The sequence below is a fragment of the Oncorhynchus kisutch genome, linkage group LG4 (assembly GCF_002021735.2).
Source record: "Oncorhynchus kisutch isolate 150728-3 linkage group LG4, Okis_V2, whole genome shotgun sequence".
In the NCBI taxonomy this organism is placed as follows: domain Eukaryota; kingdom Metazoa; phylum Chordata; class Actinopteri; order Salmoniformes; family Salmonidae; genus Oncorhynchus; species Oncorhynchus kisutch.
Window position 1 is genome coordinate 3,925,266 of NC_034177.2, and position 23,776 is coordinate 3,949,041.

General features: G+C 44.3%; 1 protein-coding gene across 1 annotated transcript in view; it reads right to left on the minus strand.

Moving 5' to 3' along the window:
* Window positions 1-1,289: 1,289 nt before the first annotated feature.
* LOC109881099 (solute carrier organic anion transporter family member 2A1) overlaps window positions 1,290-23,776 on the minus strand; it is a 91,004-nt gene continuing 68,517 nt past the window's right edge. The window contains exons 10-14 of the mRNA XM_031822321.1: window positions 21,850-21,997; window positions 20,205-20,380; window positions 16,732-16,796; window positions 6,499-6,619; window positions 1,290-5,470 (exon numbers count right to left, since the gene is read on the minus strand). Of these exons, the coding sequence (XP_031678181.1) occupies window positions 5,350-5,470; window positions 6,499-6,619; window positions 16,732-16,796; window positions 20,205-20,380; window positions 21,850-21,997 (631 nt within the window). The 3' untranslated portion in view covers window positions 1,290-5,349. The remainder of the gene's footprint in view (window positions 5,471-6,498; window positions 6,620-16,731; window positions 16,797-20,204; window positions 20,381-21,849; window positions 21,998-23,776) is intronic.

A 23,776-nucleotide genomic window follows, 5' to 3' on the forward strand; every position in this document is an offset into this window, starting at 1 on the left:
AGAAAACAAAAGATAACTACTTAACACATTGGAAAGAATTAACAAAAAAACAGAGCAAACTAGAATGCTATTTGGCCCTACACAGAGAGTACACAGCGGCAGAATACCTGACCACTGTGACTGACCCAAAATTAAGGAAAGCCTTGACTATGTACAGACTCAGTGAGCATAGCCTTGCTATTGAGAAAGGCCGCCGTAGGCAGACTTGGCTCTCAAGAGAAGACAGGCTATGTGCTCACTGCCCACAAAATGAGGTGGAAACTGAGCTGCACTTCCTAACCTCCTGCCCAATGTATGACCATATTAGAGAGACATATTTCCCTCAGATTACACAGATCCACAAAGAATTCGAAAACAAATCCAATTTTGAAAAACTCCCATATCTACTGGGTGAAATTCCACAGTGTGCCATCACAGCAGCAAGATTTGTGACCTGTTGCCACGAGAAAAGGGCAACCAGTGAAGAACAAACACCATTGTAAATACAACCCATATTTATGCTTATTTATTTTATCTTGTGTCCTTTAGCCATTTGTACATTGTTAGAACACTGTATATATATATAATATGACATTTGTAATGTCTTTACTGTTTTGAAACTTCTGTATGTGTAATGTTTACTGTTCATTTTTGTTGTTTTGCACTTTATATATTCACTTTGTATGTTGTCTACCTCACTTGCTTTGGCAATGTTAACACATGTTTCCCATGCCAATAAAGCCCTTGAATTGAATTGAATTGAATTGAATTGAATTGAATGAGAGAGAGAGATACAGACAGAGACAGAGAGAGAGAGAGAGAGAGAGATACACAGAGAGAGAGAGAGAGAGAGATACACACACAGAGACAGAGAGAGAGAGAGAGAGAGAGAGACAGAGAGAGAGAGAGAGAGAGAGAGAGAGATACACACACACACAGAGAGAGAGAGATACAGACAGAGACAGAGACAGAGAGAGAGAGAGAGAGAGAGAGAGAGAGAGAGATACAGACAGAGAGAGAGAGAGATACAGACAGAGACAGAGACAGAGAGAGAGATACAGACAGAGACAGAGACAGAGACAGAGAGAGAGAGACAGAGACAGACAGAGAGAGAGAGACAGAGACAGAGACAGACAGAGACAGAGACAGAGACAGAGAGAGAGAGAGACAGAGACAGACAGAGACAGACAGAGATAGAGACAGAGACAGAGAGAGAGAGACAGAGACAGACAGACAGAGACAGACAGAGAGAGAGACTCATTCTCTCCCCACACTCTTAACTTTTCTACCACAATGTAGTAACAATTGTACACTATAAAAAAACAATTTATTATTTACATAAATCACATTCATTTGGTGTTGCATATAAGGCACATAGGTGAAGATAATCTAAACTTAGCATAATATTGCTAAGCTAAAAATCTATTTCAACAAGAGATCAATTACGTAAACAGTGTCGTTGATATGTGATACATAGCATATTACTGTATATTAAAGCTGATGTCATACGTTTATCATATGTTGTGAAATTGTCAGGTTAGATTACTTGTTGGTTATTACCGCGCAGTCGGAAATAGAAGCACAAGCATTTCGCTACACTCGCATTAACATCTGCGAAAACCGTGTGTATGTGACCAATAACATCTGCTAAAACCGTGTGTATGTGACCAATAACATCTGCTAAAACCGTGTGTATGTGACCAATAACATCTGCGAAAACCGTGTCTATGTGTCCAATAACATCTGCTAAAACCGTGTGTATGTGACCAATAACATCTGCTAAAACCGTGTGTATGTGACCAATCACATCTGCTAAAACCGTGTGTATGTGACCAATCACATCTGCTAAAACCATGTGTATGTGACCAATCACATCTGCTAAAACCATGTGTATGTGACCAATCACATCTGCTAAAACCATGTGTATGTGACCAATCACATCTGCTAAAACCATGTGTATGTGACCAATAACATCTGCTAAAACCGTGTGTATGTGACCAATCACATCTGCTAAAACCGTGTGTATGTGACCAATCACATCTGCTAAAACCGTGTGTATGTGACCAATAAAATTTGATTTGATATGATTATAAAGTTACCATTCTTGTATAAAACTCTATAGGATGAGAAGAGAGACGAGCATCTATAACTAATGTAGATATTAAGTTACCTTGAAACCTGAATGGAAAACATCCCTGGGTAAACAGCAAGTATACAGTTGATACACTAGTATACAGTTGATACACCAGTATACAGTTGATACACTAGTATACAGTTGATATACTAGTATACAGTTGATATACTAGTATACAGTTGATACACTAGTATACAGTTGATACACTAGTATACATTTTGATACACTAGTATACAGTTGATACACTAGTATACAGTTGATACACTAGTATACAGTTGATACACTAGTATACATTTTGATATACTAGTATACATTTTGATACACTAGTATACAGTTGATACACTAGTATACAGTTGATACACTAGTATACAGTTGATACACTAGTATACAGTTGATATACTAGTATACAGTTGATACACTAGTATACAGTTGATACACTAGTATACAGTTGATACACTAGTATACATTTTGATACACTAGTATACATTTGATACACTACTATACAGCACAGTACTCTCCATTGAAAAGCACAGGTGGACCTCAGCGAGAGAGAAAAAAAAAAAGAAAGATAACCAGCTAAGCCCACTGGGAGGAGTCATGCGAAACGCTTATATAGGAATAAGGCTGGCTGCTCAGAGTTGAATCACAGTAGTCCCTCCATTGTATTCAGACCCTGCATTAGCAGACCAGTTGAAAGACACAGTGTACCTCAGTGGCAGGTTAGTCTCTTTACTCCTGCGAGACAGATTAGATTGTAGTAAAGTGGTGGATTGGATTAGCACAGTGAGACGGGAGGGAGGAGTAAAGTGGTCCCCAGTGGCCAGTCTCTATCGTGTGGGAGGGAGGGGTAAAGTAGTCCTCAGTGGCCAGTCTCTATCGTGTGGGAGGGAGGGGTAAAGAAGTCCTCAGTGGCCAGTCTCTATCGTGTGGGAGGGAGGGGTAAAGAAGTCCTCAATGGCCAGTCTCTATCGTGTGGGAGGGAGGAGTAAAGTGGTCCTCAGGGGCCAGTCTCTATCATGTGGGAGGGAGGGGTAAAGTGGTCCTCAGGGGCCAGTCTCTATCGTGTGGGAGGGAGGGGTAAAGAAGTCCTCAATGGCCAGTCTCTATCGTGTGGGAGGGAGGGGCAAAATGGTCCTCAGTGGCCAGTCTCTATCGTGAGGGAGGGAGGAGTAAAGTGGTCCTCAGGGGCCAGTCTCTATCATGTGGGAGGGGTAAAGTAGTCCTCAGTGGCCAGTCTCTATCGTGTGGGAGGGAGGGGTAAAGAAGTCCTCAATGGCCAGTCTCTATCGTGTGGGAGGGAGGGGTAAAATGGTCCTCAGTGGCCAGTCTCTATCGTGTGGGAGGGAGGAGTAAAGTGGTCCTCAGGGGCCAGTCTCTATCATGTGGGAGGGGTAAAGTAGTCCTCAGTGGCCAGTCTCTATCGTGTGAGAGGGGAGGGAGGGGTATAGTGGTCCTCAGTGGCCAGTCTCTATCGTGTGGGAGGGAGGGGTATAGTGGTCCTCAGTGGCCAGTCTCTATCGTGTGGGAGGGAGGGGTAAAGTGGTCCTCAGTGGCCAGTCTCTATCGTGTGAGACGGCAGGGAGGGGTAAAGTGGTCCTCAGTGGCCAGTCTCTATCGTGTGAGACGGGAGGGAGGGGTAAAGTGGTCCTCAGTGGCCAGTCTCTATCGTGTGGGAGGGAGGGAGGGGCATAGTGGTCCTCAGTGGCCAGTCTCTATCGTGTGGGAGGGAGGGGTATAGTGGTCCTCAGTGGCCAGTCTCTATCGTGTGGGAGGGAGGGGTATAGTGGTCCTCAGTGGCCAGTCTCTATCGTGTGAGATGGGAGGGAGGTGTAAAGTGGTCCTCAGAAACCTGAATGGAAAACATCCCTGGGTAAACAGCAAGTATACAGTTGATACACTAGTATACAGTTGATACACTAGTATACAGTTGATACACTAGTATACAGTTGATACACTAGTATACATTTTGATACACTAGTATACAGTTGATACACTAGTATACAGTTGATACACTAGTATACATTTTGATACACTAGTATACAGTTGATACACTAGTATACATTTTGATACACTAGTATACATTTTGATACACTAGTATACAGTTGATACACTAGTATACAGTTGATACACTAGTATACATTTTGATACACTAGTATACAGTTGATACACTAGTATACATTTTGATACACTAGTATACAGTTGATACACTAGTATACATTTTGATACACTAGTATACAGTTGATACACTAGTATACAGTTGATACACTAGTATACATTTGATACACTAGTATACAGTTGATACACTAGTATACAGTTGATACACTAGTATACAGTTGATACACTAGTATACATTTGATACACTAGTATACAGTTGATACACTAGTATACATTTTGATACACTAGTATACAGTTGATACACTAGTATACATTTTGATACACTAGTATACAGTTGATACACTAGTATACAGTTGATACACTAGTATACAGTTGATACACTAGTATACAGTTGATACACTAGTATACATTTGATACACTAGTATACAGTTGATACACTAGTATACAGTTGATACACTAGTATACAGTTGATACACTAGTATACAGTTGATACACTAGTATACATTTTGATACACTAGTATACAGTTGATACACTAGTATACATTTTGATACACTAGTATACAGTTGATACACTAGTATACAGTTGATACACTAGTATACATTTTGATACACTAGTATACAGTTGATACACTAGTATACAGTTGATACACTAGTATACAGTTGATACACTAGTATACAGTTGATACACTAGTATACAGTTGATACACTACTATACAGCACAGTACTCTCCATTGAAAAGCACAGGTGGACCTCAGCGAGAAAAAAACCCACTGAGGGGTAAAGTGGTCCTCAGTGGCCAGTCTCTATCGTGTGGGAGGGAGGGAGGGGTATAGTGGTCCTCAGTGGCCAGTCTCTATCGTGTGGGAGGGGGGGGGGGGGGGTATAGTGGTCCTCAGTGGCCAGTCTCTATTGTGTGGGAGGGAGGGGTATAGTGGTCCTCAGTGGCCAGTCTCTATCGTTTGGGAGGGAGGGGTATAGTGGTCCTCAGGGGCCAGTCTCTATCGTGTGGGAGGGAGGGGTAAAGTGGTCCTCAGGGGCCAGTCTCTATCGTGTGGGAGGGACCGAGGGAGGGGGGAGGAAGGAAGGAGTTAAGGAGCCCAGCGGGCAGTCGTATCCCATGATCACAGTGGTCCATCAGGCCGTTTTTCCAGGTTGTACTCCCTGGTCCTCTGGACCTTCCATCCAGCCAGCCCCAGCAGGAAGATCCCCATCACCTTGAAGCCCACCTGCAGACCCAGGTATCTGCAAAGATACATCAATCATTCACTGAATCAACCAACAAATCAAATCAGTCAACCAATACAGTCAACCAATCATTTACACTTGTATGAACGAGGCATACAATCAATCAATACAGTCAACCAATACAGCTAACCAATACAGTCAACCAACACAGTCAACCAATCATTATCGCTTGTATAAACAAGGCATACAATCAATCAATACAATCAACTAATACAGTCAACCAATACTGTCAACCAATACAGCCAACCAATACAGTCTACCAATACAGTCAACCAATCATTATCACTTGTATGAAGGAGGCATACAATCAATCAATACAGTCAATCAATACAGTCAACCAATCATTTACACTTGTATGAACGAGGCATACAATCAATCAATACAGTCAACCAATACAGTCAACCAATACAGCTAACCAACACAGTCAACCAATCATTATCGCTTGTATAAACAAGGCATACAATCAATCAATACAATCAACCAATACAGTCAACCAATACTGTCAACCAATACAGCCAACCAATACAGTCAACCAATACTGTCAACCAATACAGTCAACCAATACAGTCAACCAATACAGTCAACCAATACTGTCAACCAATACTGTCAACCAATACAATCAATCAATACAATCAACCAATACAGTCAACCAATACTGTCAACCAATACAGTCAACCAATACAATCAACCAATACAGTCAACCAATACTGTCAACCAATACAGTCAACCAATCATTATCGCTTGTATAAACGAGGCATACAGTCAACCAATACAGTCAACCAATACAGTCAACCAATACAGTCAACCAATACAGTCAACCAATACAGTCAACCAATACTGTCAACCAATACAGTCAACCAATCATTATCACTTGTATGAACGAGGCATACAGTCAACCAATACAGTCAACCAATACAGTCAACCAATACAGTCAACCAATACAGTCAACCAATACAGTCAACCAATCATTATCTCTTGTATAAACGAGGACGTAACCAATAGTAGTACGAGTCCTTTTTCCTCACCTGTTCCTCAGGGTGTTATTGTCATAGTAACCACAGCCCAGTCGGTTTCCACAGGCATGTTTCCACCAAATACAGGCGCTGTCGATGGTCATGCCGAACAGGGCTGGGGCTGGTAACCAGGCTAGAATAGAGGAGGATCACACAATACATAACATTATATACAGGAGCTGAGGATGGCCATGGTGAATAGGGCTGGTAACCAGGCTAGAATAGAGGAGGATCACACAATACATAACATTATATACAGGAGCTGAGGATGGTCATGCTGAACAGGGCTGGTAACCAGGCTAGAATAGAGGAGGATCACACAATACATAACATTATATACAGGAGCTGAGGATGGCCATGCCGAACAGGGCTGGTAACCAGGCTAGAATAGAGGAGGATCACACAATACATAACATTATATACAGGAGCTGAGGATGGCCATGCTGAACAGGGCTGGTAACCAGGCTAGAATAGAGGAGGATCACACAATACATAACATTATATACAGGAGCTGAGGATGGCCATGCCGAACAGGGCTGGTAACCAGGCTAGAATAGAGGAGGATCACACAATACATAACATTATATACAGGAGCTGAGGATGGCCATGCCGAACAGGGCTGGTAACCAGGCTAGAATAGAGGAGGATCACACAATACATAACATTATATACAGGAGCTGAGGATGGCCATGCCGAACAGGGCTGGTAACCAGGCTAGAATAGAGGAGGATCACACAATACATAACATTATATACAGGAGCTGAGGATGGCCATGCTGAACAGGGCTGGGGCTGGTAACCAGGCTAGAATAGAGGAGGATCACACAATACATAACATTATATACAGGAGCTGAGGATGGCCATGCTGAACAGGGCTGGGGCTGGTAACCAGGCTAGAATAGAGGAGGATCACACAATACATAACATTATATACAGGAGCTGAGGATGGCCATGCCGAACAGGGCTGGTAACCAGGCTAGAATAGAGGAGGATCACACAATACATAACATTATATACAGGAGCTGAGGATGGCCATGCTGAACAGGGCTGGGGCTGGTAACCAGGCTAGAATAGAGGAGGATCACACAATACATAACATTATATACAGGAGCTGAGGATGGCCATGCTGAACAGGGCTGGTAACCAGGCTAGAATAGAGGAGGATCACACAATACATAACATTATATACAGGAGCTGAGGATGGCCATGCTGAACAGGGCTGGTAACCAGGCTAGAATAGAGGAGGATCACACAATACATAACATTATATACAGGAGCTGAGGATGGCCATGCTGAACAGGGCTGGTAACCAGGCTAGAATAGAGGAGGATCACACAATACATAACATTATATACAGGAGCTGAGGATGGCCATGCTGAACAGGGCTGGTAACCAGGCTAGAATAGAGGAGGATCACACAATACATAACATTATATACAGGAGCTGAGGATGGCCATGCCGAACAGGGCTGGGGCTGGTAACCAGGCTAGAATAGAGGAGGATCACACAATACATAACATTATATACAGGAGCTGAGGATGGCCATGCCGAACAGGGCTGGGGCTGGTAACCAGGCTAGAATAGAGGAGGATCACACAATACATAACATTATATACAGGAGCTGAGGATGGCCATGCTGAACAGGGCTGGTAACCAGGCTAGAATAGAGGAGGATCACACAATACATAACATTATATACAGGAGCTGAGGATGGCCATGCTGAACAGGGCTGGTAACCAGGCTAGAATAGAGGAGGATCACACAATACATAACATTATATACAGGAGCTGAGGATGGCCATGCTGAACAGGGCTGGTAACCAGGCTAGAATAGAGGAGGATCACACAATACATAACATTATATACAGGAGCTGAGGATGGCCATGCTGAACAGGGCTGGTAACCAGGCTAGAATAGAGGAGGATCACACAATACATAACATTATATACAGGAGCTGAGGATGGCCATGCTGAACAGGGCTGGTAACCAGGCTAGAATAGAGGAGGATCACACAATACATAACATTATATACAGGAGCTGAGGATGGCCATGCTGAACAGGGCTGGTAACCAGGCTAGAATAGAGGAGGATCACACAATACATAACATTATATACAGGAGCTGAGGATGGCCATGCTGAACAGGGCTGGTAACCAGGCTAGAATAGAGGAGGATCACACAATACATAACATTATATACAGGAGCTGAGGATGGCCATGCTGAACAGGGCTGGGGCTGGTAACCAGGCTAGAATAGAGGAGGATCACACAATACATAACATTATATACAGGAGCTGAGGATGGCCATGCTGAACAGGGCTGGTAACCAGGCTAGAATAGAGGAGGATCACACAATACATAACATTATATACAGGAGCTGAGGTTGGCCATGCTGAATAGGGCTGGTAACCAGGCTAGAATAGAGGAGGATCACACAATACATAACATTATATACAGGAGCTGAGGTTGGCCATGCTGAACAGGGCTGGTAACCAGGCTAGAATAGAGGAGGATCACACAATACATAACATTATATACAGGAGCTGAGGATGGCCATGCTGAACAGGGCTGGTAACCAGGCTAGAATAGAGGAGGATCACACAATACATAACATTATATACAGGAGCTGAGGATGGCCATGCTGAACAGGGCTGGGGCTGGTAACCAGGCTAGAATAGAGGAGGATCACACAATACATAACATTATATACAGGAGCTGAGGATGGCCATGCTGAACAGGGCTGGTAACCAGGCTAGAATAGAGGAGGATCACACAATACATAACATTATATACAGGAGCTGAGGTTGGCCATGCTGAATAGGGCTGGTAACCAGGCTAGAATAGAGGAGGATCACACAATACATAACATTATATACAGGAGCTGAGGTTGGCCATGCTGAACAGGGCTGGTAACCAGGCTAGAATAGAGGAGGATCACACAATACATAACATTATATACAGGAGCTGAGGATGGCCATGCTGAACAGGGCTGGTAACCAGGCTAGAATAGAGGAGGATCACACAATACATAACATTATATACAGGAGCTGAGGATGGCCATGCTGAACAGGGCTGGTAACCAGGCTAGAATAGAGGAGGATCACACAATACATAACATTATATACAGGAGCTGAGGATGGCCATGCTGAACAGGGCTGGTAACCAGGCTAGAATAGAGGAGGATCACACAATACATAACATTATATACAGGAGCTGAGGATGGCCATGCTGAACAGGGCTGGTAACCAGGCTAGAATAGAGGAGGATCACACAATACATAACATTATATACAGGAGCTGAGGTTGGCCATGCTGAACAGGGCTGGTAACCAGGCTAGAATAGAGGAGGATCACACAATACATAACATTATATACAGGAGCTGAGGATGGCCATGCTGAACAGGGCTGGTAACCAGGCTAGAATAGAGGAGGATCACACAATACATAACATTATATACAGGAGCTGAGGATGGCCATGCTGAACAGGGCTGGTAACCAGGCTAGAATAGAGGAGGATCACACAATACATAACATTATATACAGGAGCTGAGGATGGCCATGCTGAACAGGGCTGGTAACCAGGCTAGAATAGAGGAGGATCACACAATACATAACATTATATACAGGAGCTGAGGATGGCCATGCTGAACAGGGCTGGTAACCAGGCTAGAATAGAGGAGGATCACACAATACATAACATTATATACAGGAGCTGAGGATGGCCATGCTGAACAGGGCTGGTAACCAGGCTAGAATAGAGGAGGATCACACAATACATAACATTATATACAGGAGCTGAGGTTGGCCATGCTGAACAGGGCTGGTAACCAGGCTAGAATAGAGGAGGATCACACAATACATAACATTATATACAGGAGCTGAGGATGGCCATGCTGAACAGGGCTGGTAACCAGGCTAGAATAGAGGAGGATCACACAATACATAACATTATATACAGGAGCTGAGGATGGTCATGCTGAACAGGGCTGGTAACCAGGCTAGAATAGAGGAGGATCACACAATACATAACATTATATACAGGAGCTGAGGATGGCCATGCTGAACAGGGCTGGTAACCAGGCTAGAATAGAGGAGGATCACACAATACATAACATTATATACAGGAGCTGAGGATGGCCATGCTGAACAGGGCTGGTAACCAGGCTAGAATAGAGGAGGATCACACAATACATAACATTATATACAGGAGCTGAGGATGGCCATGCTGAACAGGGCTGGTAACCAGGCTAGAATAGAGGAGGATCACACAATACATAACATTATATACAGGAGCTGAGGATGGCCATGCTGAACAGGGCTGGTAACCAGGCTAGAATAGAGGAGGATCACACAATACATAACATTATATACAGGAGCTGAGGATGGTCATGCTGAACAGGGCTGGTAACCAGGCTAGAATAGAGGAGGATCACACAATACATAACATTATATACAGGAGCTGAGGATGGCCATGCTGAACAGGGCTGGGGCTGGTAACCAGGCTAGAATAGAGGAGGATCACACAATACATAACATTATATACAGGAGCTGAGGATGGCCATGCTGAACAGGGCTGGTAACCAGGCTAGAATAGAGGAGGATCACACAATACATAACATTATATACAGGAGCTGAGGATGGCCATGCTGAACAGGGCTGGGGCTGGTAACCAGGCTAGAATAGAGGAGGATCACACAATACATAACATTATATACAGGAGCTGAGGATGGCCATGCTGAACAGGGCTGGTAACCAGGCTAGAATAGAGGAGGATCACACAATACATAACATTATATACAGGAGCTGAGGATGGTCATGCTGAACAGGGCTGGGGCTGGTAACCAGGCTAGAATAGAGGAGGATCACACAATACATAACATTATATACAGGAGCTGAGGATGGTCATGCTGAACAGGGCTGGTAACCAGGCTAGAATAGAGGAGGATCACACAATACATAACATTATATACAGGAGCTGAGGATGGCCATGCTGAACAGGGCTGGTAACCAGGCTAGAATAGAGGAGGATCACACAATACATAACATTATATACAGGAGCTGAGGATGGCCATGCTGAACAGGGCTGGTAACCAGGCTAGAATAGAGGAGGATCACACAATACATAACATTATATACAGGAGCTGAGGATGGCCATGCTGAACAGGGCTGGTAACCAGGCTAGAATAGAGGAGGATCACACAATACATAACATTATATACAGGAGCTGAGGATGGCCATGCTGAACAGGGCTGGTAACCAGGCTAGAATAGAGGAGGATCACACAATACATAACATTATATACAGGAGCTGAGGATGGCCATGCTGAACAGGGCTGGGGCTGGTAACCAGGCTAGAATAGAGGAGGATCACACAATACATAACATTATATACAGGAGCTGAGGATGGCCATGCTGAACAGGGCTGGTAACCAGGCTAGAATAGAGGAGGATCACACAATACATAACATTATATACAGGAGCTGAGGATGGCCATGCTGAACAGGGCTGGTAACCAGGCTAGAATAGAGGAGGATCACACAATACATAACATTATATACAGGAGCTGAGGATGGCCATGCTGAACAGGGCTGGGGCTGGTAACCAGGCTAGAATAGAGGAGGATCACACAATACATAACATTATATACAGGAGCTGAGGATGGCCATGCTGAACAGGGCTGGTAACCAGGCTAGAATAGAGGAGGATCACACAATACATAACATTATATACAGGAGCTGAGGATGGCCATGCTGAACAGGGCTGGTAACCAGGCTAGAATAGAAAAGCACAGGATTAGATAATATAAACGGAACAAAAAATATATATATAAAACCGCAACATGTTTTATGAGCTGAAATTTAAAAAAGATCCCAGAAGTTTTCCATACACACAAAAAGTTTATTTCTCTCAAATGTTGTGCACCCATTTTGTTTACATCCCTGTTAGTGAGCATTTCTCCTCTGCCAAGATAATCCATCCACGTGACAGGTGCGGCATATCAAGAAGCTGATTAAAAAGCACGATCATTACACAGGTGCACCTTGTGCTTGGAACAATAAAAGGCCATTTTAAAATGCCACAGATGTCTCAAGTATTGAGGGAGCGCGCAATTAGCATTCTGACTGCAAGGATGTCCAACAGAGCTGTTGCCAGATAATTTAATGTTAATTTCTCTACTATAAGCCGCCTCCAACGTCCTTTTAGAGAATTTGGCAATACATCCAACCGGCCTCACAACCACAGACCACGTGTATGGTGTCATGTTTCCGAGCAGTTTGCTGATGTCAACGATGTGAACAGAGTGCCCCATGGTGGCTGTGGGGTTATGGTATGGGCAGGTATAGGTCAGGCTGTTGGAGCTAGGAACACAAGCATTTCACTACACCCACAATAACATCTGCTAAATATGTGTAAGTGACCAATACAATGTGATTTGATAAGCTACGAACAACAAACCCAAATGCAATTTATCGATGGCAATTTGAATGCACAGAGATACCGTGACGAGATCCTGAGGCCCATTGTCGTGCCATTCATCCGCCGCCATCACCTCATGGTTCAGCGTGATAAGGCACGGGCCCATGTCACAAGGATCTGTACACAATACCTGGAAGCTGAAAATATCCCAGTTCTTGCATGACCTGCATTCTCACAAGACATGTCACCCATTGAGCATGTTTGGGATGCTCTGGACATGTACGACAGCGCTTCGTACAGCCATTAAAGAGGAGTGGGACAACATTCCACAGGACACATTCAACTCTATGTGAAGGAGATGTTGCACTGCAAAACTGTGGTTTTCTGACCCTACTTCTTTTTCTTCTTCTAAGGTATCTGTGACCAACAGATGTATATCTGTATTCCCAACCAGGTGCAGACCAACAGATGTATATCTGTATTCCCAACCAGGTGCAGACCAACAGATGTAGATGTAGATGTAGATGCTTCAGTCTGGTTTTAGACCCCATCATAGCACTGAGACGGCACTTGTGAAGGTGGTAAATGACATTTTAATGGCATCGGACCGAGGCTCTGCATCTGTCCTCGTGCTCCTAGACCTTAGTGCTGCTTTTGATACCATCGATCACCACATTCTTTTGGAGAGATTGGAAACCCAAATTGGTCTACACGGACATGTTCTGGCCTGGTTTAGATCTTATCTGTCGGAAAGATATCAGTTTGTCTCTGTGAATGGTTTGTCCTCTGACAAATCAACTGTAAATTTCGGTGTTCCTCAAGGTTCCGTTTTAGGACCACTATTGTTTTCACTATATATTTTACCTCTTGGGGATGTTATTCGAAAACATAATGTAAACTTTCACTGCTATGCGGATGACACACAGCTGTACATTTCAATGAAACATGGTGAAGCCCCAAAATTGCCCTCGCTAGAAGCATGTGTTTCAGACATAAGGAAGTGGATGGCTGCAAACTTTCTACTTTTAAACTCGGACAAAACAGAGATGCTTGTTCTAGGTCCCAAGAAACAAAGAGATCTTCTGTTGAATCTGACAATTAATCTTAATGGTTGTACAGTCGTCTCAAATAAAACTGTGAAGGACCTCGGCGTTACTCTGGACCCTGATCTCTCTTTTGAAGAACATATCAAGACCATTTCGAGGACAGCTTTTTTCCATCTACGTAACATTGCAAAAATCAGAAACTTTCTGTCGAAAAATGATGCAGAAAAATTTATCTATGCTTTTGTCACTTCTAGGTTAGACTACTGCAATGCTCTATTTTCCGGCTACCCGGATAAAGCACTAAATAAACTTCAGTTAGTGCTAAATACGGCTGCTAGAATCCTGACTAGAACCAAAAAATGTGATCATATTACTCCAGTGCTAGCCTCTCTACACTGGCTTCCTGTCAAAGCAAGGGCTGATTTCAAGGTTTTACTGCTAACCTACAAAGCATTACATGGTCTTGCTCCTACCTATCTCTCTGATTTGGTCCTGCCGTACATACCTATACGTACGCTACGGTCACAAGACGCAGGCCTCCTAATTGTCCCTAGAATTTCTAAGCAAACAGCTGGAGGCAGGGCTTTCTCCTATAGAGCTCCATTTTTATGGAACGGTCTGCCTACCCATGTCAGAGACGCAAACTCGGTCTCAACCTTTAAGTCTTTACTGAAGACTCATCTCTTCAGTGGGTCATATGATTGAGTGTAGTCTGGCCCAGGAGTGGGAAGGTGAACGGAAAGGCTCTGGAGCAACGAACCGCCCTTGCTGTCTCTGCCTGGCCGGTTCCCCTCTTTCCACTGGGATTCTCTGCCTCTAACCCTATTACAGGGGCTGAGTCACTGGCTTGCTGGGGCTCTCTCATGCCGTCCCTGGAGGGGGTGCGTCACCTGAGTGGGTTGATTCACTGTTGTGGTCATCCTGTCTGGGTTGGCGCCCCCCCCCCCTTGGGTTGTGCCGTGGCGGAGATCTTTGTGGGCTATACTCAGCCTTGTCTCAGGATGGTAAGTTGGTGGTTGAAGATATCCCTCTAGTGGTGTGGGGGCTGTGCTTTGGCAAAGTGGGTGGGGTTATATCCTTCCTGTTTGGCCCTGTCCGGGGGTGTCCTCGGATGGGGCCACAGTGTCTCCTGACCCCTCCTGTCTCAGCCTCCAGTATTTATGCTGCAGTAGTTTATGTGTCGGGGGGCTGGGGTCAGTTTGTTATATCTGGAGTACTTCTCCTGTCCTATTCGGTGTCCTGTGTGAATCTAAGTGTGCGTTCTCTAATTCTCTCCTTCTCTCTTTCTTTCTCTCTCTCGGAGGACCTGAGCCCTAGGACCATGCCCCAGGACTACCTGACATGATGACTCCTTGCTGTCCCCAGTCCACCTGGCCATGCTGCTGTTCCAGTTTCAACTGACCTGAGCCCTAGGACCATGCCCCAGGACTACCTGACACGATGACTCCTTGCTGTCCCCAGTCTACCTGGCCATGCTGCTGCTCCAGTTTCAACTTCCACCTGACTGTGCTGCTGCTCTAGTTTCAACTGTTCTGCCTTATTATTATTCGACCATGCTGGTCATTTATGAACATTGAACATCTTGACCATGTTCTGTTATAATCTCCACCCGGCACAGCCAGAAGAGGACTGGCCACCCCACATAGCCTGGTTCCTCTCTAGGTTTCTTCCTAGGTATTGGCCTTTCTAGGGAGTTTTTCCTAGCCACCGTGCTTCTACACCTGCATTGCTTGCTGTTTGGGGTTTTAGGCTGGGTTTCTGTACAGCACTTTGGGATATCAGCTGATGTACGAAGGGCTATATATAAAATAAATTTGATTTGATGCATATCTGTATTCCCAACCAGGTGCAGACCAACAGATGTATATCTGTATTCCCAACCAGGTGCAGACCAACAGATGTATATCTGTATTCCCAACCAGGTGCAGACCAACAGATGCATATCTGTATTCCCAACCAGGTGCAGACCAACAGATGCATATCTGTATTCCCAACCAGGTGCAGACCAACAGATGTATATCTGTATTCCCAACCAGGTGCAGACCAACAGATGCATATCTGTATTCCCAACCAGGTGCAGACCAACAGATGCATATCTGTATTCCCAACCAGGTGCAGACCAACAGATGCATATCTGTATTCCCAACCAGGTGCAGACCAACAGATGTATATCTGTATTCCCAACCAGGTGCAGACCAACAGATGCATATCTGTATTCCCAACCAGGTGCAGACCAACAGAGGTATATCTGTATTCCCAACCAGGTGCAGACCAACAGATGCATATCTGTATTCCCAACCAGGTGCAGACCAACAGATGCGTATCTGTATTCCCAACCAGGTGCAGACCAACAGATGCATATCTGTATTCCCAGTCATGTGAAATCCATAGATTAGGGCCGAATGAATCATTTCAATTGACTGATTTCCTGATATGAACTGTAACTCAGTCAAAATCTTTTGAAATTGTTGCACGTTGCGTTTATATTTTTGTTCAGTGTAAATAATAATATTATATACAAGAGCTGTGGATGGCCAAGCTGAACTGGTAACCAGGCTGTTATAATAACACGTTTAATTGTCAACATTGAGGATCAGATATCAATCACAACTCTTATTCAAAACACTTTTTTTGCAGCAGCAGGAAGATATGGGGATCTCGGTTCAAAGCAGCTGTCGTCCACTAGAGGGCACTCTAACACTACATTGATGCATATTATTATATTCCATTGTGTGTTGTTTCAACAACATCCGTCTTTATGAAGCATACATCTTAAGAGGACACTTACCAAGCACTCTCATGAGCAGAAACTGGACTCCGATGGCAAAAGATTTCTCTTCATGGGGAACAGTTCTGAAAAAATTCAAGCGAAGACAGCACGAAAAGTTGGTTTTATAACGTCGTACTGAATAGTCCTGTTCAATATCTTGCTTTAATTACATTAAACTATAACATATACAATGCATTTGGAAAGTATTCAGACTGCTTTACTTTTTCCACATTTTGTTACGTTACAGCCATATTTTAAAATGGATTACACTGTTTTTTCTTCTCATCAATCTACACACAATACCCCACAATGACATCACAATACCCCATAATGACATCACAATACCCCATAATGACATCACAATACTCCATAATGACATCACAATACCCCATAATGACATCACAATACCCCACAATGACATCACAATACCCCATAATGACATCACAATACTCCATAATGACATCACAATACCCCATAATGACATCACAATACTCCATAATGACATCACAATACCCCATAATGACGAAGGAAAAACAGGTTTTTAGACATTTTTGCCAATTTATATATTTTTTAAAATGGAAATATCATATTTATACTCTCTTCTCTGTATACATCAATGAGGTCGCTCTTGCTGCTGGTGAGTCCCTGATCCACCTCTACGCAGACGATACCATTCTGTATACTTCCGGCCCTTCTCTGGACACTGTGTTAACAACCCTCCAGGCAAGCTTCAATGCCATACAACTCTCCTTCCGTGGCCTCCAATTGCTCTTGAATGCAAGTAAAACTAAATGCATGCTCTTCAACCGATCGCTGCCTGCACCTACCCGCCTGTCCAACATCACTACTCTGGACGGCTCTGACTTAGAATACGTGGACAACTACAAATACTTAGGTGTCTGGTTAGATTGTAAACTCTCCTTCCAGACCCATATCAAACATCTCCAATCCAAAGTTAAATCTAGAATTGGCTTCCTATTTCGCAACAAAGCATCCTTCACTCATGCTGCCAAACATACCCTTGTAAAACTGACCATCCTACCAATCCTCGACTTTGGCGATGTCATTTACAAAATAGCCTCCAATACCCTACTCAACAAATTGGATGCAGTCTATCACAGTGCAATCCGTTTTATCACCAAAGCCCCATATACTACCCACCATTGCGACCTGTACGCTCTCGTTGGCTGGCCCTCGCTCCATACTCGTCGCCAAACCCACTGGCTCCATGTCATCTACAAGACCCTGCTAGGTAAAGTCCCCCCTTATCTCAGCTCGCTGGTCACCATAGCATCTCCCACCTGTAGCACACGCTCCAGCAGGTATATCTCTCTAGTCACCCCCAAAACCAATTCTTTCTTTGGCCGCCTCTCCTTCCAGTTCTCTGCTGCCAATGACTGGAACGAACTACAAAAATCTCTGAAACTGGAAACACTTATCTCCCTCACTAGCTTTAAGCACCAACTGAGCAGCTCACAGATTACTGCACCTGTACATAGCCCACCTATAATTTAGCCCAAACAACTACCTCTTTCCCAACTGTATTTAATTTTAATTTATTTATTTATTTTGCTCCTTTGCACCCCATTATTTTTTTTATTTCTACTTTGCACATTCTTCCATTGCAAAACTACCATTCCAGTATTTTACTTGCTATATTGTATTTACTTTGCCATCTTGGCCTTTTTTGCCTTTACCTCCCTTCTCACCTCATTTGCTCACATTGTATATAGACTTGTTTATACTGCATTATTGACTGTATGTTTGTTTTTACTCCATGTGTAACTCTGTGTCGTTTTATCTGTCGAACTGCTTTGCTTTATCTTGGCCAGGTCGCAATTGTAAATGAGAACTTGTTCTCAACTTGCCTACCTGGTTAAATAAAGGTAAAATAAAAATAAATAAATAAAAATATTTATTCAGACCCTTTATTCAGTACTTTGTTGAAACACCTTTTGGCAGCAATTACAGCCTCGAGTCTTCTTGGGTATGACCCTACAAGCTTGGCATACCTGTATTTGTGGAGTTTCTCCCATTCGTTTCTGCAGATCATCTTAAGCTCTGTCAAGTTGTATAGAGAGCAGTTATTTTCAGGTCTCTCCAGAGATGTCCGATTGGGTTCAAGTCCGGGCTCTGGCTGGGCCACTTGTCCCGAAGTCACTCCTGAATTGTCCCGAAGTCACTCCTGCTTTGTCTTGGCTGTGTTCATAGGGTCATTGTTTTGCTGGAAGGTGGATCATCGCCACAGTCTGAGAACCTGCTCCAAAGAGCTCTGTATTTTGCTCCGTTCATCGTTCCCTTGATCTGAAGTCCCTGCGGCTGAAAAACATCCCCACAGCATGATGCTACCACCACCATGCTTCACCGTAGGGATGGTGCCACCACCATGCTTCACTGTAGGGATGGTGCCACCACCATGCTTCACCATAGGGATGGTGCCACCACCATGCTTCACCGTAGGGATGGTGACCGGTTTCCTTGAGACATGACTCTTGGCATTCAGACCAAAGTGTTCAAGCTCGGTTCATCAGACCAGAGAAACTTGTTCCTCATGGTCTGAGAGTCTTTAGGTGCCTTTTGGCAAACTCCAAGTGGGCTGTCATTTACTGAGGAGTGGCTTCCATCTGGCCACTCTACCATAAAGGCCTGATTGGTGGAGTACTGCAGAGATTGTTGTCCTTCTGGAAGATTCTCCCATCTCCACAGACAAACTCTGGAGATCTGTCAGAGTTACCCCCGGGTTCTTGGTCACCTCCCTGACCAAGGCCCTTCTCCCCCGATTGCTTAGTTTGGCCGGACGACCAGCTCTAGGAATAGTCTTGGTGGTTCCAAACCTTAGAGGCCACTGTCTTCTTGGGGACCTTCAATGTGGCAGTCATTTTTATGGTACCCTTATGGTACCCATTTTTATGGCCCAGATCTGTGCCTCGACACAATCCTGTCTCGGAGCTCTACGGAAAATTCCTTTAACCTCATGGCTTGGTTGTTGCTCTGACATGCACTGTCAACTGTGGGACCTTTTATATAGACAGGTGTGTGCCTTTCCAAATCATGTCCAATCAATTGAATTTACCGCAGGTGGACTAAAATCAAGTTGTATATACTTCAAGTTGAATCAATGGAAACAGGATGCACCTGAGCTCAATTTTGAGTGTCATAGCAAAGGGTCTGAATACATACGTAAATAATACTTATGTAAATAAGGTTTTTCATTTATTTAAATTTTTTATTAAATGTGCAAAAAAATGTCAAACCTGTTTTCGCTTCGTCATTATATTGTATTGTGTGTAGATTGATGATACTTTTTAAAACATTTAATACATTCTAGAATAAGGCTGTAATGTTACAAAATGTGGAAAAAGTCAAGGGGTTGGAAAACTTTCCAAAACACACTTGTATATGTTATTTATCCATCATATAGAATGGGCTGTGTGTTAGAGACATTACCTGAGGACCATCATATAGATGGGATTGTGTGTTAGAGACATTACCTGAGGACCATCATATAGATGGGATTGTGTGTTAGAGAGGCGATCATCGCGGCCAGAGAGATGAGGAACATGACAGGAAGCAGGAAGTGAGGACATTGGTTAGGGCAGGGGCCGGGGCGGGCAGTACCCCCACCACTACCCTGGCTGTGAGCTGTACAGATACAGTCTGTGTACTCCTAAAGCAGGAGAACGAAGAAGACACCGGTTTCATTATATAAAAGATACATGCAATACATTATAAAAGAAAATGGATCCTTGTTTTTGTTTGTTAAGACAATGGCAAAATGGTGAATGATTGATATCCTATATTGACTTGAACGTACTGTATACTTTCCTCAATTAGTATTTACAACATGAGCTAGTGTTGCATCTTGGTCTGAATTGATTGAAGTCTATCTAACTCATTTACGCCAATCTTTAATAGGCTCAGGTCAGTTCAACTCCGCTCTGCTGGGCTCAGCTCAGTACAACTCCATTCTGCTGGGCTCAGCTCAGTTCAACTCCGCTCTGCTAGGCTCAGCTCAGTTCAACTCTGCTCTGCTAGGCTCAGCTCAGTTCAACTCCGCTCTGCTAGGCTCAGCTCAGTTCAACTCTGCTCTGCTGGGCTCAGCTCAGTACAACTCTGCTCTGCTAGGCTCAGCTCAGTTCAACTCCGCTCTGCTAGGCTCAGCTCAGTACAACTTCGCTCTGCTAGGCTCAGCTCAGGTCAACTCTGCTCTGCTAGGCTCAGCTCAGGTCAACTCCGCTCTGCTAGGCTCAGCTCAGGTCAACTCCGCTCTGCTAGGCTCAGGTCAGGTCAACTCCGCTCTGCTAGCTTCAGGTCAACTCCGCTCTGCTAGGCTCAGCTCAGGTCAACTCCGCTCTGCTAGGCTCAGGTCAGGTCAACTCCGCTCTGCTAGGCTCAGCTCAGGTCAACTCCGCTCTGCTAGGCTCAGCTCAGGTCAACTCCGCTCTGCTAGGCTCAGCTCAGGTCAACTCCGCTCTTCTAGGCTCAGCTCAGGTCAACTCCGCTCTGCTAGGCTCAGCTCAGGTCAACTCTGCTCTGCTAGGCTCAGCTCAGTACAACTCTGCTCTGCTAGGCTTAGCTCAGTATATTCGCCATGCATGGGGGGGGGTTACCATATACACTACGTCAATATGCCTCAACTCTATTAGCCTGCTAAACAGTCATCCTGTTAATGGATGGCTTAGTGGCTGACATGGTTTTGAAACACTTAAAACACTTCCCCTGTGTCCCAGGGCTGATTACCCTCTGATTAGCCTAGTGGTTAGAGCGTTGGACTAGAGATCGAAAGGTTGCTAGATCAAATCCCAGAGTTGACAAGGTACAACTCTGTCGTTCTGCCCCGGAACAAGGCAGTTAACCCACTGTTCCCCTCTAGGCCGTCATTGTAAATAAGAATTTGTTCTTAACTGACTTGCCTAGTTAAATAAAGGTAAAAGGTACAAATAAAATAAAAAATTTGAGATGGATAGGACTGGCCCATTGACTGTGAACCATCCATGTTGTGCAATTGCAGGTTCAGACTGCAGTACTAGGTCTGACTGGCTGCCCTACTGACCTATAACAGATGTGGTTTTACTCTTTGTTCCATTATACCATTCTCTACTGTATTCCTAACTTCACTGACCACCCAGAACGCACCAGAACTCTGAATTTGTTGTTGGGGTCTTTGGTGTAGTCTTTGCATCCTGCATGGCAGGGAGACAGGTACTCAGTGTTGTCAGATCCACACACTGGGTTGAAGGAGTCAGCAGGGCAGGAGCAGTTGGAATAACAATTGGCCAGAGACCTGATGAGAAGAGAGAAGATGATTACAGATGTTTAAAGAAGGATGTTGGTATCACAATAGACATGTACCATTTTTTTACACTATTTTGCACGAAATGTATTGTGCTCGGACATTGTCTTTTCACACTGCCCTTTCTAGCAGGGTTTAGCAGCTATGGTGAATTCATAACAAGCTCAGTACAACTCTGCTCAGCTCAGGTCAGTACAACTCCGCTCTGCTCAGGTCAGTACAACTCCGCTCAGCTCAGCTCAGCTCAGTACAACTCCGCTCTGCTAGGCTCAGGTCAGTACAACTCCGCTCTGCTAGGCTCAGGTCAGTACAACTCCGCTCTGCTAGGCTCAGCTCAGTACAACTTCGCTCAGCTCAGGTCAGTACAACTTCGCTCAGCTCAGGTCAGTACAACTTCGCTCAGCTCAGGTCAGTACAACTTCGCTCAGCTCAGGTCAGTACAACTTCGCTCAGCTCAGCTCAGTACAACTCCGCTCTGCTCAGCTCAGTACAACTCCGCTCTGCTCAGCTCAGTACAACTCCGCTCTGCTAGGCTCAGTACAACTCCGCTCGGCTAGGCTCAGCTCAGCTCAGTGGTGTGAAAAGGGCATTCATGTTTACTTCAGGGTTTTGGGATCACTATAGATGTTTGGGTGGAGGTAAGTTCATCAGTAGAGCTCAGTGCCAAAAACCACATAACAGAAGACAACAGAGATATGGGGTTATGGGATGAAGACCAGGGATCCTGATTATGTTACATGTTGTTCATTAGCCTCTGTTTGCTATTGTACTGTAGTAACAACCTTCTAGTTGTTTTGGGTTCACCAGTGGCACAGCGCCAAACAATAGCTCCGTCTTAATCTTCACAAAATGCTAGTCTTGTCCCATGAAGTTGCTTGTCTATTGGTACTGTCTGAAAAATGTACTGTTTGTTATTCTGCCTATTATGACCTCATCGTTACGTAACGGATCAACTTGTGCATGTGTTTCACCGGGCACTTTATTTATCCAACGAATTAAAACACTGCAGACTGTACATCTCTGTTTTGCGTCTGTAGTGTTAGCTGATAACTCCATGGCGTTTTGACTTGGGCAAGACTGTCTGAGGAACCTTAACTCCAGTCCTCATGGCTTCCCAATAACTCCCGTGTCATCAGCCGACAAACTACAGACAGTAACACAACATCCCCAGATACAGTCAGCTCACAAACTACAGACAGCAACACAACATCCCCAGATACAGTCAGCTCACAAACTACAGACAGCAGCACAACATCCCCAGATACGATTAGCTCACAAACTACAGACAGCAGCACAACATCCCCAGATACAGTCAGCTCACAAACTACAGACAGCAGCACAACATCCCCAGATACAGTCAGCTCACAAACTACAGACAGCAACACAACATCCCCAGATACAGTCAGCTCACAAACTACAGACAGCAACACAACATCCCCAGATACAGTCAGCTCACAAACTACAGACAGCAGCACAACATCCCCAGATACAGTCAGATGACAAACTACATAGAGTAACACAACATCCCCAGATACGATTAGCTGACAAACTACAGACAGCAACACAACATCCCCAGATACAGTCAGCTGATAAACTACATAGAGAGTAACACAACATCCCCAGATACGATTAGCTGACAAACTACAGACAGCAACACAACATCCCCAGATACAGTCAGCTGATAAACTACATAGAGAGTAACACAACATCCCCAGATACGATTAGCTGACAAACTACATAGAGAGTAACACAACATCCCCAGATACGGTT